The sequence below is a fragment of the Zonotrichia albicollis genome, chromosome 6 (genome assembly GCF_047830755.1).
Source record: "Zonotrichia albicollis isolate bZonAlb1 chromosome 6, bZonAlb1.hap1, whole genome shotgun sequence".
In the NCBI taxonomy this organism is placed as follows: domain Eukaryota; kingdom Metazoa; phylum Chordata; class Aves; order Passeriformes; family Passerellidae; genus Zonotrichia; species Zonotrichia albicollis.
The window spans coordinates 7,801,948-7,818,288 of record NC_133824.1 but is presented as its reverse complement, the minus strand read 5'-3'; the positions used below and the strand labels follow the sequence as shown (position 1 = coordinate 7,818,288).

Below are 16,341 nucleotides of genomic sequence, written 5' to 3'. Positions count from 1 at the left end.
CAGTGGGAGGCATTGATGTGTCAGGAACAGCAACTGGTTCTCCAATAAACTGAGGTATTTGTTACTGTGATATCTGCATATGAGATTGCCTTACTACTTCTGTTTGTATAATTTCATTTTTAAACAAAGAAATAAAAAGTTTCTGGTTGTTTCTGAGATCATTACAATGCACAGACAGTGACACCCTGTCCACAGATGCAGCACCAGCAGTGACAGAGAATATTTCTCTTCCTGCCTCTCACTGGTGCCAAGCACCTTCTGTCTGCCAGTGGAAGCCTCTGCACAGGGGTGCCTGGTTGTTATTTTCCTTTGTGTGGAATGTCTGAGGAAGACAGGCTGAACAATGCCTTAATCATGACAAATCAGAAGTGGATCAGCATCAGAAAACAGCTGCCACAAAACCCAGCACAATTACTGCTGCCAAATCAGACAGATTTTGCCTTCAGATGGGAAGAACATACTGACCTGTCAGTATCTGCAGATGTTAATCAGAGCTGGATCTTTCTACTTCATTTGCCACTCAGTACCAGATGCACTGATGTTCTCTGAGATGTGGGAAAGTCCCTGATGAGGACTGGACTGGGGTCCCTGCACTTGTCTCATAAAGTTCTAAAGTTTTCTGCTTCATCAAGGGCATATGGGGCTGCCTTACACTTTGGAAGGGCAAAAACTATTGGACATTGTGGGGAAAAGGTAGATAATGTGCAGGGGAAAAACATTCTTATGTATTTTCACAGGCTTAAATTCAAGAAAAGCTTCTTGAAAATCATTAGCTTATGGAATATTGTCTCAAAAAAGGGTGATATACATAATAGAATGCTGGGCATTGTCCTACAGAGTGATTAGTGAGATGATCCTGTCTTCCAGCTTTCAGTGTCATTGTCTTTGTGAAATATTTCAAGATATGTAGAAGTAAAAAACTATGTAGATGCCCTAGAAGTGAAAATAATGCTTCAACATATTTAAAAGAAAAACTATTTTAAGACACTTCATGAAAGACATCAGGAATTAATTTGGCTCCCTAGGTGTCTTCTTCTCACCATATTTTTAATTCTTGTTTGTATTATGCCATCTAAAGCTAAAAGAAGGTGAATCTTTGATGTAGCATTTTTGTCTTTGAGTGTTTGGGGAGCTGAAATCTCATTATTTTTTTCCAATTGTATTTTCTAATGTGGAAGTCCCAGAGCCTGTAAATAATTTACACTCCTTTTGAAGTTTCTTTAGCAGCTTCACTTCAGCAATATTCAAACAGAGATGAGAAGCAAGATGTATCTTCTTGTGATACCCTATGACTGTAGGGTAACCTGCTGGAATGTTTGAAATGTGGTATAAATGTTTAATGGCTCCAAACAAAGTTCAATGTCACAATGTTCACATTTTATTCATTATGTTACCTCCTTGCATTTAAAAGCTCCTTGCATCTTTTAAAGAAATGAACTCAATTTCACAAGTGCTGACACATTGAACACATATTACATTGCTCTGAAAGATATCTTCATTAGCTTTGCCTCACTGGTAAGCAAAATTAAGTGGCTGATGGTGACCCAAATTCATCTCAGCTTGAATACCATGGAAAAATTCACATTGTATCAGAAAACTGCCAGGTGACAGAAACATTGAAATTCAATTTGAGTGTTTCATGAGCATAGTGTTCCAGGAAAAGAGGGGGCAAATATAAATCTTTATGCAATGAACACAGAGCTTTTCCCTGTCCTCTCACTCCAAGTCTTATTAAAAAAACCCAACCCAACTGTCAGAAGCCAATCACACCTAATTTAATAATTTTTAAAATTTCACTTCCTGATGCAATTACAACTCTGTACTCTACCTTCTACCATCTACCATTGAAAGTGTCTGTTTGTGGTTTTTATTTTGGAGAGGAGGTGGGGTACCAGGGATCTGAATGGCAGCCCGCTCTTCCAGGGGATATCCTTGAAGATGAAGCCTCTTTGGCCAGGGCTAGTGAATAATAATTCATCCCCATTCAAGGCAGAGGACTGATGTAGATAATTTCTTAAAGTTCTGTGCAGTGCTGTCTTCTCCTGTATATTTGATTATCTTAACAAAGTCCACACATGCTTACAGTTTTGTGGAGGAGTCCCTTTTGCAAACTAATTCTCTTGAGAACTGCAGTGGGGACCATAAAATTCTCCTTCTAAAGGCCATATGTCCTCTTTCCAAAATTTCATTAGCATCTTGGTAATTATGTCATGGAATATGATTCTTAAATGTATGTTGACATTTCTTACTCAGAACTGAATTCACATTATGGTTGATGAATATATTGTTTCAATGAGTCCAGAGCATGTCAATGTCAAGAAATGAAATGTGTTGTGACAGGAAACACACTGCAGAGCTCACTGCTCTCCTTGAACAGATTGGATGATCTAAGGACAGGTGAAAAGCCTGTTTCAATGGAGTAAAAAAGTAGTGTTTATTTCCACTAGGAATGTTTTACACTGTTAAAAGCTTTTTTATAGACATTTAACTGAGTGACAAACAGAACTGGTAGAGACAGATTTTCCTTCAGGGTTAGAGGAGGCTACTGCAGGGAAAATCTGCCCTGGACTGGGAATTCTAGCCTTGCTGGCAGCAATCTTTTATTCATTCCTTTGTACCAACTAATGTAAATTTGGGGTGGGAATGAATGTTTTCAAAAGCCAAGACACTTCTCAAGTTTTTAATAATGTATAAGTATGAAGCATTTCCTGTTTTGCCTTCATCTCAAAATAGTGCCTCTTAAATTAGTGCCAATTTCCAGATCCATTATGAATCTTTCTGTCATGTAACATGAAATGAACTGATTTGAAGCCATTACCTGAACATGCAATCTCTAAGACAAATGGTTCTGTAGCAAAGTACCTAGAAGACTGTAATTGAGAAGACTGTAATTGAGAAGGAAGGCTGTACAATACATCCATTACTCTTATCGACCACCACTGCCATGAGGGGTCAGCCCCAGGGCTGCAAGAGATATTTGCTATCTGTCTGTAATAAATGTGTGTCTCCACTGAGGGGAGGTAACTCCCTGCTGGTTACTTCCCCACCTCTCTGGCACCTTTTCTCTCCCAATTTCTTTCTAGCTGGGAGTGCCTGGTGTGGGCCAGGCTGCAAACACAGAGAGCAGCCCCAGCCTTCCCACAGGAAGAGGCACCCTATGGCTGGGCTCAGGGGTGGGCCAGGCAGACTGACCTAGTTTGAGGAGCCAGATTTTGCTTTTGCTGCCGCTTCTGTTGCATTTTCAGCTCTCATAAATGAGAAAAAGAAATGACAATTTTTTCAAGACTTGGAGCAGCCAAGGAGCTGGATAGGGCTGAGCCCCAACAGGGATGAGCGCCCATCCTGCCCTAAGTGGAGACTGGGAGTGAAGTAGAAGGCAACGCTGTTCCCTCTATCTATGCTCAAGCTCTTCTCTGTTTGTCCCCTGTACCACAGGAATTTGGATTGTCTGCTCTTAAAGCTACAATGCCAGCACTACAAGGAGAAGCTCCTTGAACTTCAGAAGTGTTCTTGCCTGTTAGAATTAAATCCTACATGAAGTTAAAAACCTGAGGTCTTAGGAATTTGAGCAGTATTATGTCTTCTCTGTGTGCTAACGATACTGCTTTGAGTTTTAAGAAGAGTTTTAAGTCTAAATCTCTTTTGTGAGGAATATTTTGCCCACAAGTCTTTTGAGAGTAATATCTGACTATTACTATTGTTGTGTGAGCAGCTGTGGGGATTAAGGAGTCACACAGAAAGTTACAAATTTAATTTGTCCCTGAATTACTTGGCACTAACCAGTTTCATTATGTTATGTGTGAGTGAGCCCTTCAATATGTAACAGCTGCTGATAGTGGAATTTTATAGCAATCAAAAGGGATGTAATCCACACCAAATTTGTCAGGCAGTGTTGCTCCCTCTTGAGATTACTGTGATATATCAGAAAGTCAGCAGGGATGATGCAGCCTTGACTTACAAAGACACTGTTGTTTGCCAAGCCATAGAAATTGGTAGGTATAGATCTGACCTCCAAGCTCCCAACGCTGATGCAGCCAGATCCATTTCCAGCCATGGAGGAAGAAAAATAAAAGGAAGAATCCCAGCCTCATCCTGACCATTTGATAACTTAAATATGTTGACATGGAAGTTAACAAACATTACTGTGTAAAAAAATGAAACTTTGTTATTGTAATCTCATTTGCCACAGTAAAGGAGGAGAAAGTATGAGCTCACATGCTACATCTGACCAGGTCTGGATATCTCTGGCTGGACAGATAGCACTGCAGTGCCTGTCTTCTCCTGCAGTCATTTCTGTACTTCTTTGCCCAGCACTACCTAACATGAAAGCCAACTCTCCTCCCAGTTCTTTATCAGACTGCTTTGCTTGCACAGGGATGCTGGAACACTGGGTACAGGCAGAGTCCCCCAAGCTCTTTCTCTCTTCTGCGGTGACTTGCATGTCCTTCTACAGAGACATCTGCCTCCAATGTGGTTTGGGGAGCAGATCTGCTTCCCAGTGCCACACTTGAGTAGAAGATATGCACCCAGGGAACCAGGACCTACTTGGTTCATCTTGGGGTTGGCAGGCCACAGAACCAAAGTTTCCCTCTTCTGGGTTTATCCTTTTAAACAGTGAGCCCCTTCTGACATATTCTAAAGAGGAATGACATATTCTAAAGAGGCGATGCTGGACCTGGAGCTAGAGGAAGCACCAATCTGCAACATGGCTTCAAGCACTTGAGCTTTGTAAAGGAGTATTTAAGCACACATCTGATCTTACTTGTTATTAATGAGCAGTTCAAACCACCTCCATTCCCACTTTGACAGTGACCCCCTGAGTAACTGTCCCAGTGCTGCCCAGGGGACCCAGGAAGCAAGATGGGGCATTTGCATTCCATGAAGGGAAATTGGCTGCTTGAAATTTAAGGGCTGTACTGTGTTAATTTCCTGGTGTCAACGTTTTCTGTTGAAAGACCAAATGCAAATAAAATCAATGTTCAGCTCCTGAATGAAGAGGGAGGGAGGGAAGGGAGGGGAGGGAGGGAGGAAGGAAGGAAGGAAGGAAGATTCTGAGTGAATTCCCTTTTGGTGATTCAGTCCAGCCAGACTTCATGCGCAAAATTCAGCATCCTTTGCCTCCTTTATGATATGCTGAGCAGCAAGAGTCCATCACAGAGAATGAACTCTGTCCTAAGAATAGATTAACAACATGTCGCTGTGGCTGATTCTTCATTAAGGGAATTAATTGCCTTAATGTGTGATTGCAACAGTAGGTTTAAAATGGGACTCAGAGAAAATAGCATAAAACTATATTAAAATGTAGCAAAAAAACAATATTACCTTCTCTCCTTAAAATGGGAACTTAGTCTCCCTTTGCATAGATGAAAGATTTAAATGTGATATCAGGATGCAAAGCTAAAAATTGGTACTGCATTGCCTAGGGTATCTAAATACAGCATATGGTAAGTGGGGCTGTACAGATACAAACCCATTTAAAATCCTTTTTGGCAGCAAGACTCAATTGTCATATTTTGTTAGGTCTGTTTTGTGAAGCAAAGGCAGAGCTTATGTGCACATGCAGTGCAAGAAAGGATTTCCTACTATGCCCCAGGAAAACTGACAAACCAAACTATTCTCTAATTGAGTTGTGTTCCACTGTACTGAAAAATGTGGTCTTTTTAGCAAACAGCTTTAATGCTAATTAAAGAGCATCTTTGCTTGTTTTTAAGAATCATGTTATACAATCATGTCTGCATTTTTAGCTGGGTGCTACAATGTTTGTCCACAGAAATAGCAAATTGTGACATAATCTTTTTAAGTGGTCTAGATATTTTGATGATAAAGCCAGACACAAGGTGGGCAGGACAGCTGGCAGATCTCATTCAAGCTCTGCATTATCATTACTGAAAGACAGACGCACATCCAAAATATTTGTTTTACAGAACATACAGAGCTATGATAAAGCAATTTATATCCAAAATTTATATTAAAAAAATTATATCCACACAAATTTATATACCCCAAAAATGTATTTTGGGGGAAGATGAAGAAACAAAGCTTTGTATTTTGCAGTATCATAGTTAAAAGCTTGAAGAGTGGTGGCAAAGGGAGCTACATCCAGCTGGTGGCTGGTCACCAGTGGTGTTCGCCAGGGCTCAGTGCTGGGGCCAGTCCTGTTAACCATCTTTATCAATGATCTGATGAGGGGATTGATAGCATCTCAGGCAGTTTGCAGATGACACCAAGCTGGGTGGGATCTACCAGAGGGTGGGAAAATTCTTCAGATGGGTCTGGGCAGGCTGGGGGGCAATGTCTGGGAAACTGCACAGTGGAAAAGGACCTGGGGGTGCTGGTCAATAACAGCTGAACACAAGCCAGCTGTGCCCAGGTGACCAAGAAGGCCAATGCCATTCTGGCCAGTGCCAGCACTGGTGTGGCCAGCAGGAGCAGGGCAGGGATTGTCCCCCTGTACTCAGCACTGGTGAGGCCACACCTCAAATGCTGTGTTCAGTGGAGTGAGTCTGGAGAAGGGCAACAGAGCAGGAGCTCCTAATGAGGAGCAGCTGAAGGAGCTGGGTCTGTTTGTCCTGAAGAAAAGGAGGCTCAGGGAGGAGCTCATTGTACTCTACAACTGCCTGAAAGGAGGTTTTAATAGACTGGGGGTCATTCTCTTCTTGTCCGGTTTATCTCGGCTGTTTGAGGGGCCTGGGAGGCCCGGAGGTGGCCCGGAGGTGGCCTTGACGCAGCCCGCGTATCAAAGGACAAGAAGAGGCTTCAGTTCTTCTTTCTGGTTTTATGTTTATTAATTGTTTATCTAAAAGATGTTCTTTCAGCCCAACAGAGATCCGCACAGCAGTCAGCCATGGGCACACTCTGTCCTGCCCTCCGGGCAGCCACGTATCTTTATACCCTTTGCTACGTATACAATATTTATCATTTTTCCCCAATACCATCTATTGTTATAACTCGGTGTACTCTTAGTAATAACCAATAGAAAGGTGCCACCGTGGCCAAAGAAGATGGAGGAGAGGAGGAAGAAGGAGGAGGACAGGACACACCCCAATTCCTCCATCTTACTCCTCTAAACCCCCCTGTACATAAATCCTAAACCTTGTGTCTCACTCTCTAATTAACTAATCCCTTCACCATTCACCCGGTGAAGCCCTCTTATCTTCATAAAGGTGTCGTCTCCCGTGTAGGGTCAAAGTCCAGCCACCAGACACTTCTGGCAACATTCCAGGACTCCCGGGCCCCCCAAGGGTGGTCCCGGGGGCCCTGCATCCCAGGATTCAAATCCTGGGATCCCACATCTTCTTCCAAGTAGCAAGTAACAGGACAAGAGGAAATGGCCTCAAGCTGCAATACAGGAGGTTTTGAGGTTTTGATTGCATATTAGGAAAATTTTTTTCACCGTAAGGGTGGTCAGGCAATGGAACAGTCTGCCCAGGGAATTAGTGAAATTACCATCCCTGGAATTGTTCAAAAAGCATCTGGACAAGGTACCTGGGGACATAATTTAGTGGTGAACAGGGCAATGTCAGGTTAACAATTGGACTTGATGATCTTAGAGGTCTTTTGAACCTTAATGGCTCCTTTATGAACCTTAATGAACCTTTATGATTCTACAAACACAAATAATTTGGTGTTCCTCAGAAGTTATTTGTATCTTAAACAGTACAAACCATGCTGTTCCACAAACATGGCAGTAAACCAGAGGAAAATCAAAAGTGAAAACTGAACAGTGATTTTTTTTTTATTTCCTTTGTCAGGCTTAAGAAATATGAATTAGTGTTAATTTCTTAAACTTGTTCAACATCACAGTAAAATATTTGGAAACATGACTGGCAAATCTTTGTACCATTAGAAGTCCTTCTTGAGCACTTTCATGGAAAGGCCAAAATACCATATGACTGGTAAAAGAAAAAGACAAAGAGCAGTTCTCAGATGTTGTTGTTCCAAATGAAGTAATTTCTTCTTCATGTTCCCATTTGACACAACCTTAGAGAATGGTCAGTGGAATAAATCTGTGCACTGCCTGGTATCCTCTTTAGATACTTTAAAGAAGAGATTGGGTAAAGAGAAACACCCTGTTTGGAGGGTCACTGGTTGCATTTTAAGCAGATGCATGGACTAGATTATTTCCTGAGGTTCTTTCCAGCTCTGTTGTTCTAAAATTCTCATCCTCTTCAGAATTAAATGAGTGCAGAAATCACTGATTTTGAAACTTCAACTATGTTTTTATTCTCATGAACTATTTTATTATTCTCTGTTGCTGCAGATGCTGTGACTGACCAGGCCATGTTTGCTATGAGGAGATGTTTACCCAGCACATTTAAAATTTATTTGGATGATGAAAGATTAACACTGTTTTGAAGTTAATTTATGGCTTCTGACACACACATCAATATCCTTTCAAAACTTTGGAGAGACTCTACAAAGAGACAATTCCATTATTTACACAACTGAATTAAAAAATCTTAAAATTACATTGCCTCTTTGGGATTTTACTTGTTTACTTAATGGGCCTCTTGACATAAAAGCATTTTTGGCAGACACATTAATTGTCACTCAAGTAAAGGACTGATTTAAAACAACTTATTTTCTTTCCATCACCTCCTGCCGCAGCAGTGCAACAGCAGGCAAAATAGCATGGAGCTCACAGCACACATGGTGAAGCAGGGTCTATTTTTTCCTCCAGACTTTAAAATCCCACTGCAAAGCTGACTTTCCATGTACTTCTGATGGTGGCATACACTTGTATTCTCATCAGCCCTGGTTCAGACCCTTGCAACAGGCTGAAGTAGTAAAAACATGGTCAAAGATTTCAACCTAGGAGATGAAACTAACATGGACATGTCAAAAGGTTAAAAAACAAACAAAAAAACACACACACAAAAATGCTTTTAATGCATTAAGATGCACTTTTTTATTATCCTAATTTTTTGTGTTGGGGTCAAAGGTTTTTCAGAAGCAACCTGTGAAGGAATACACTGAATTTTTCATGTTAAAAGTGATAACAGTGTCTGTGAGGAATAGAGAAAAGCATAAGAAAAGGGACAAAATGTGTTTGTTGTGTATTGATGAACAGTAAGTTCTGGGAACAAGGAGGAGAGAAGCTGAAAATAAAGTTCCAACAGCTTAGCCATGGAAAGGCGTAACACTGAGCCGTCGGGAGCTCTTTTTAGCCGTGGTGACAGGAGAAACCGAGTATTTTAAAACCAGGCTGATGGATCGGCAAGCTGGGCAGGGTTAGCAGGATGCATTGGCAGTGTGGCCGCCAGGTGTGCATCCCCAGAGGCGCGAGTGATGCAGAGGAGCGGCACAAGCCGCCCGAGCCGCATCTGCCCTCGCTGCTTTACTCGCCCCTCGCTTCGCTCCCCAGCACCGGCCCGCCATCGGCTCCGAGCGGCGGGAGCCAGCCCGGGGCCCGCGGCCGTGCCCGCGCACCCAGGCTCGGGCTGCGGAGCCGCTCCGCGTAGGCAAACAGCCCCGGGGCCCAGGGGCTCCTGCCGGCCGGGCCGGAGCGGGGCCGCCCCACAGGTGCCGGCGGCCGTGAGGGGGAGCGGGGCCGCCCCACAGGTGCTGGCCGTGAGGGGGAGCGGGGCCGCCCCACAGGTGCCGGCGGGCGGGCAGGCAGAGCCTCCCCGGCCTCCCCCCGCCGCGGGGGCGGGCCGAGCCCAGCCCAGCGCGGGGGCCGGGTCGCCGCCGCCCCCGCCCCCTGTTGAGCCGCCCGCCAGCCGCGCCGGGCCGGGCCGGGCCGGGCCGGGCCGTGCCGGGAGCCGCCGGAGCTGGAACTGGTACCGGTGTCGGCTCCGCTGCCGCGGCCGCGCCCGCCGCTGCTGGGGGAGGCGGTGCCCGCGCCGCGCCCCCGCGCCCCGCCCGCCCCCGGCAGCAGCAGCAGCGGCAGCGGCAGCCTCAGCACCTCCGCCAGCTCCGCCAGCAGCTCCAGCAGCAGCACCATGGACCTCTCCTTCATGGCCGCGCAGGTGGTGCGCGACGGTGGCACGGGACGGGGCGGGACGGGAGCCCGGGCGGGGGCGGCGGGCGCGCATCCCCTCCTCTGCTTTCCGCTCCGGTCCCCTCTGCTCCAAAGTTGCGTGGCGCGGGTGTAAACCTGAGTGGCCCCGCATCTTAGGGAAGGGGCGAGGAGGAGGGAAAAAAGGGGGAAAATGAGGCGGCTTGGCGCTGCTGAGGAGAAGTTGGCGGCGCAGCTCGGGGCGCAGCACCTGTTAGCGGCCGGCGGCGGGCCCGGCCCGGCTGCCGCTCCCCGCCCGCCTCCGGGCTGGGCGAGGCGGGGAACCATCTCTCCATCCTCCCAGACCGCCTGTAAATGGAAATCGGAGATGCGATTTCTCGGTTCTTTTTCCCCATTCCATACTGCGACTGTATGTGCAGCTGTGGTTTTGGGGTTTTTTTTAAGTTGTTGTCTACGCATACAGAATGCAGCTTGGCGTGTATAGAAATACTCCTCTGTTCGCATGAACAAATTTTTTAAATTGCAGCTTAGTTCTGATTCCAGCTCGAGGCGTGATTGTGGGTGTTGGTGTTCGGTGTACTCATGCTTAATATACAGAGAAGTATGTAGTGGCTATAAGCCACCCAAAGCCAAAAATCATCATGGTGAATCCAGGTGAATTGGGTTTTTAACAGAAAGTGCTGTGCTTGAGACAAAGCCACACTCACTGACCATCCATTACCTTTTCCAGGATACATTCTTCTATTAATGTGGGTACCTAAGTGTAACTGGCCTTTTTCAAGAATAATTTGGATCCAATAATTTGTGATTTTGCCAAAAAACATCACCCACCATTTAGAGGGGGAGTAGGGCCAGGAATGCCTTTCTGCACTGTTGCTGCCTGAGTGCTAACTTCAGCTGGAAACCAAATCTAATCCCAGAGCTGTTTTTCTGCTTCATTAATGCAATGGCTGTTTTGTCTTGTTCTCTTCCTAAAATCTACTTCTGAAGGGGTGTCAGGCTCTGCCTTTCTGAAGGTAGCACTTGGCTGTCCAAGCATCTCTTCCCTTTGGATGTATTTCTAAGAATTTTTTTAAGGAAAACCACAGTGGGGAGGAAAGCATAATTTGTATTGATATGAGATCCTCCTGGTAACTGGAGTATTCAAAAGAAATTTTGCAGGTGTCAGACCATTTTCCTGCTATGGTCCTTCCCAGCACAGTCAGTGAGCTCCCTGTGTCCATCTTTTGTTCCCTAAGCCCTGAGCTGAAGGGGAATGCCCCCACAGCACAGAAGCAGGGGTGCAGCACAGCAGCAGGTTTTACCCATAATCAGAGTGGAGTGTGCCAAAGTGCTGCCCATTCTCTTTTTTATACTCTCCCTTATTCATGTTGTCCCATATTCTGCATAACTTCTGTGATAATTCTGTGTGTTGCAAGAGTCACAAAGCACTGTTGCTTTGCTTCTCTCAACAGTTCCCAGTGCAGATTTGTCTTACACTTCCTAAGGTTATTAATGCAATGTGCTTTTCTCCCTGATCCTTTGGGTTAATTTGTTGTTTTCCTTTGTCACAAGTGTGAATTGATAGTTTTTGTTTCAGTGTGAGGTGAAGGCAAGGCAGTACACCTCAGGAAGAAAGGCTGGAATACCTTGGAGCTGTGTGCCTCAAAGCCCTTTGGATGAGGATGGTGGGAAGCAGTCAGGGCTGTCAGATCCCTCTCAGTAGGGCCATAGAGCTCATGGGGTCTGCACAGGGCATGTGGGAGATTCCTCCAGGGGGTATTTGTGTAATTATTAACCTTTGATGAGCTGTAAAAGAGGATTTCCTGGGCTCCTTTTCTACTGAAGGAAATTATCTCAGTTCTTAGGTCCCTGTGTACAGCAGAGGCTGCAGTTACCCCTGTTACTCCCCATCACAGGCCTCTTGTACCTTTCTGAACTGTCAGCCCTTTCCACTCCTGTCACCATAGTGGCATTTAACCCCAGTGTGACACTTCTTTAATTTAGATACTGCTTTTCTTCAATTTTATTTTCGCTGCTATATCTTTTTGGGTTTTTTGTTTGAATCATTTCTGTAGCATCTCTGGTGGTGTGGTCCAGTGAGATATCTTCAATAACAAATGAGTGAGAATACAAGAGAATTATTGGCTTGTGCTTCCTGCTCATAATCACTTTTAAAGATACTCTGCTATCACTCTCATTATCATCCACCTGCAGCAGGTATCTCATTTTACCTGATGAATACCACACACATTAATATTTTGTAGAAAAGTAGGTAATACCTAAACTGAGATGCTTAAAGGCGTACAAGCAGTGGTTACCTCTCAAGTTAGTTTCTTTTTACAGGATACTGAAGAGTATTTGTGTTCCTATAAATTGCTTTTGTGTGTTTTCACACCTTTGCACTGCTCATTGTAGACCCAAGTTGGCTTTGCTGGATGTCTTGTGAGACAGCATAAATGACCTGTATGTCAGAGCCCCTCTGATGTAAACACAGGAGCAGAGTGTAAGTTTGGTCACCACTGGCAGCCTCAGTGTGTTATGAACAGTTAAAATCTGACCTCCTCCTAAGTGCAGCTTGAGCAACCAGCTGAGCACCTCAGCTATATTGTATTTATTAGCTGTGCCATGAAGAACAGCTTTTGACTGTAACTATTAAATCTGTTGTTAAATGAGCCCTTTTGCATCAGTGTGTTCATCTCCAGTCAGTAGCTGATTGAGCAGGCTTGGGTGTCCTCTGTTCTGCTGGTGCTCTAATTGGCTTTGGTTTAAGGTCCCTTGTGCTAATGAGCAGGATCACACCTAGTCAAAGCCTGTTAGCACTGGGTTTCCATTTTAAATCCCTATTTTAGTTAAAGTAGTGCTGTACATCTCAGGATGCTGTGCCAGAGATGTTCAGCCACTGCTGAGTTGTGTGACAGCCTCATTTCTGTGTTCAGTGATTTGAGAGCGCTCTTGTAGTCTAGGTAACCTCAGAAATAGCCACTTCTCATAGGTAGAGACTTTTGCTTGCAGCACAAAAGCCTGGTTTTGGGAGGTGCTGAGTGCTGCATCCAGGCTAAGAGCACTCCCTGCTTGTGTCAGGGGTTAGGGGGTTGCTGCCAGATGCCCAGGGATGAGCTGCCCCCTCCCTGCTTCTGACAGGCTACAATTAATATTGATTTAACAGCCAGCTGAGGAAAAAATGTTAATGGGAGCAGGGTTGAAATGTCTTCAACCTGAAAAAAAATAGAAGCTTTTAGTGGGAAAAAAATGGGAAGGAAGACAGAGAAATAAAAAATGATGTCATGGTCTTTAGTATGGTCCAAATTGATATAAGCTGGGCAGCACCTGCAGCCATAATGTTACTGATACGTTTTTAAGATTTATGTTTGCAATTTAATTTTCCTGAACTGTTTCCTGTGTTTTCTGTTTCATATTGAAAATGGAGTCATAATTTCCTTAATTTGCAGTGTTTTTATGGTCGGGTATGTCTCCCTACAGTAAAAATATAATTTTAATTGTCAGATAAATGGTCTTTTCTTCTTTTATGTTTAGAACAGGGAAAAGGTAGCAAGAGTCTTGGGAGTATGGGTATTTTTGTGGATTTTTTTTGAGTAAATAATACATAGTTGATGATTCTCCATATTCAAAACCTCTTTGTTAACAGGTTCTGAGGATCTGAAGTGCAAGAAGTTGAATTCTTTGTGTATAGTTTAATAATTAAAAGTTGTATTTTTATAATCTTTCGTTTCAATTGGAGTAATAGGGGTTTGTTTTAAACATGAAAAGTGATACCATGCTTCAAGAGCTAGAGAAACAAATGAGCAAGTTGGGTACAGAAAGCAAAACCATTATAAAATAAAGATAATTTCATTGCTTTTGTGTTCTCTATTACTCTTCTAGGATTTCACGTCCAGTCAGTGATCATTCGAGTCACTTGAAGCCTTTCATTGCATTGACAGTAATCCAGATCACCTTCCCCACAACAGGGAGGTGGTCATTGCTGCATCTTGAAGAAACCATATTGGGAGAATAACAATCCCTGGTTCCACATGAAACATACATTATTAAGAGCTATATAACTTCTGAAAAGCCCTGGAATACACAGGATTAACTCAGTTCCTGTAGGGTCAATAATATCATGCAAGTTATTTATTGAGAAAATACTATAACAGCAGATTCTGCAAGCTTTGATTTAAAATATCCTTTCATTTTGACTTATGGAATCATAACGTCATTGTCATTATATCACTTAAAGATTGGAAAACACTTTTAAGATCTGTTTCAGCCACTAACATAGCACTGCCAAGTCCACCTCTACACCATGTCCTTAACTGCCACATCTACACATTTATTAGCTACCTCCAGGGGTGGTGACTCAACCACTTCCCTGGGTAGCCTGTTCCAACATGTAGCAACATTGTGCATGAAGAAATGTTTCCTAATATCCAATCTAAACCTCCCCTGGCCCAGCCTGAGGCTGTTTCAGATTTGCCATGTCACTTGTTGCTTGGAGGAAGAGGCCAACCTCCACCTGGCTATTATCTTCTTCCAGGTGGATGTAGAGAGCAGTGAGGTTCCTCCAAGCCTCCTTTTTCTTCAGGGCCAACATTCCCAGCTCCCTCAGCCAGTCCTTATCAGACTTGTGCTCCAGACCCTTCACTAGCTTTATACTCACATTTTCCAGCTGACAAGGACAGCCCATGTGTGTGCTGCAAGGCCAGTGTGTGCACAGAGGGTGTGCTTGGCATTCTTGGACACCCAGCCACCTGAACAGAGCTGCTGCATTTCCAGAAATCCCAGACATAGGTCCAGTATCCCTTAATTCCTTTCTAATGAGATTTCTGGATGTTAGAGGATGCACAATTAGGATCTGCTGTACTCTGCTGCATCAGTACAGAGGAACCAGAGTGCAGGATAATAACTGCATTTGTTTTCCCGCTATTTCTTTATCTATTCTCCCTCTGAGGGGTTGAGAGCCTTTATTAGCTTGTACTCTTTCTTACAGCAAGGTAATCTGAAGGTATTAAAAAAGAGAGTTTAGATTTGTGGTTTGGGTAGGTTATTCCCACCAGCTCAAAACAGAATCCAGGCTACTTGCTCAACATGAGCTGCAGGTGTCTGTTTGTCCATTCTCTGCTGCCAAGAAAGCTCCAGAGAAAGACAGACAGACAGACCTTTCAGCCATGCTTGCACTTGGGGAGTCTGTTTTTGACAGTGCTGAATGGTGGCCATTTGGAAGCTTTCACATTACTGGTTTGGGACATTTGCTTAGGACTGGTTTTTTCTGTAAAAAGTGGTATCACCAAAAAGCAATCTCTTTGCCAAACTAATGGAGAGTTGGGATTAAAAGATGCATGAACAACTCCTTGTCAAAAACTGCCTTGATTATAGTCTAAGACAAAACCTCTTTGATCTGTATCATTAAACATTAATAATATTAGCTAGGAGCTTGTAGTCATTCTTTTATATAACCAGTTCAGTGCTCACTTATCTGCATAATAGGGCACTAGCCATTGCTCTACCAGCTCCACTTTCTTCCAAAGGTTAAAGTCATTTTCTCTGGCATTCTTTGATTCTTCCAGAATGTCCTGACTTATAATAAATAGAATCAAACCAGCAGATGTGAATTTAACTAAGGAGTTCCCGGATGCTTTGGTTCAATCTTAAGTCCTGATGTCTTGCTGTGGTACAGCACAGCCAGAGGGTCCAGCTGTATAATCCAGATGTTGCCCAAATCCTGGTTTCTGTGCAGAAATCAGTGCCCTCATCCAGGATGTTGCCAACAGTTGAGGTGAGAATCATTTTCTTTCTGCTGGCTGCTTGGCACAATTGCATTAGATTTTTATTAGTGTGGGGAACAAGAGGAATCCCTTCACTTTTCTTATCACTGCAGTAACACTGCAGACTGCATTTCCAAGTCTTGTATAGTAGAAATTTCTGTTCCAGCAAAGCTTTTGAAAATTCATTGGAGATTTGGGCGTACTGTTTTTATAAAGTGTTGATACTGCACTTTGGAGGAGGCTGTTGTTCCAGGATTCTGCTTGTAATTGCTGTCAAAAGATGTTAAAAGCAGTGATTCCAATCCAGCAAAACACTTAAACATTTACTGCACTTGGAACACGTGTATATTGTTCCAGTAACATCAGCAGGACTGTCCACTTGCTGAAAATGAGGCATCTTAGAGCCTGGCACTGATGGAGAGAGAATGCTTTGCAATTCATAGAAAAATATCCTAGGAGAGCAAGAGAAAACCTACTGTTGGTCATGTTATTAATTCAGGGAAGCTTGAGACTAAGTGTTTTGGGAGTGACTGTGCTTTCCTCAATTAATAGCATGATTAATTTCTCATAGGAGCTCTTACATGTTGGAAGAGGAGGATGTGGTAGGAGGTGGGTGATGGGAAAGGGAAAGGAGGATGT

At 43.8% G+C, this 16,341-nt stretch overlaps 1 protein-coding gene across 2 annotated transcripts in view; it reads left to right on the top strand.

The window, feature by feature from the left end:
• Positions 1 to 9,658: 9,658 nt before the first annotated feature.
• Positions 9,659 to 16,341, top strand: part of C6H14orf132 (chromosome 6 C14orf132 homolog) — a 34,514-nt gene continuing 27,831 nt past the window's right edge. Inside the window, exon 1 of one of the 2 annotated variants that reach the window (XM_074542403.1) lies at positions 9,659 to 9,971. In XM_074542403.1, the coding sequence (XP_074398504.1) occupies positions 9,942 to 9,971 (30 nt within the window). In that variant the 5' untranslated portion in view covers positions 9,659 to 9,941. The remainder of the gene's footprint in view (positions 9,972 to 16,341) is intronic. The other variant, XM_074542404.1, reaches the window with a different exon arrangement.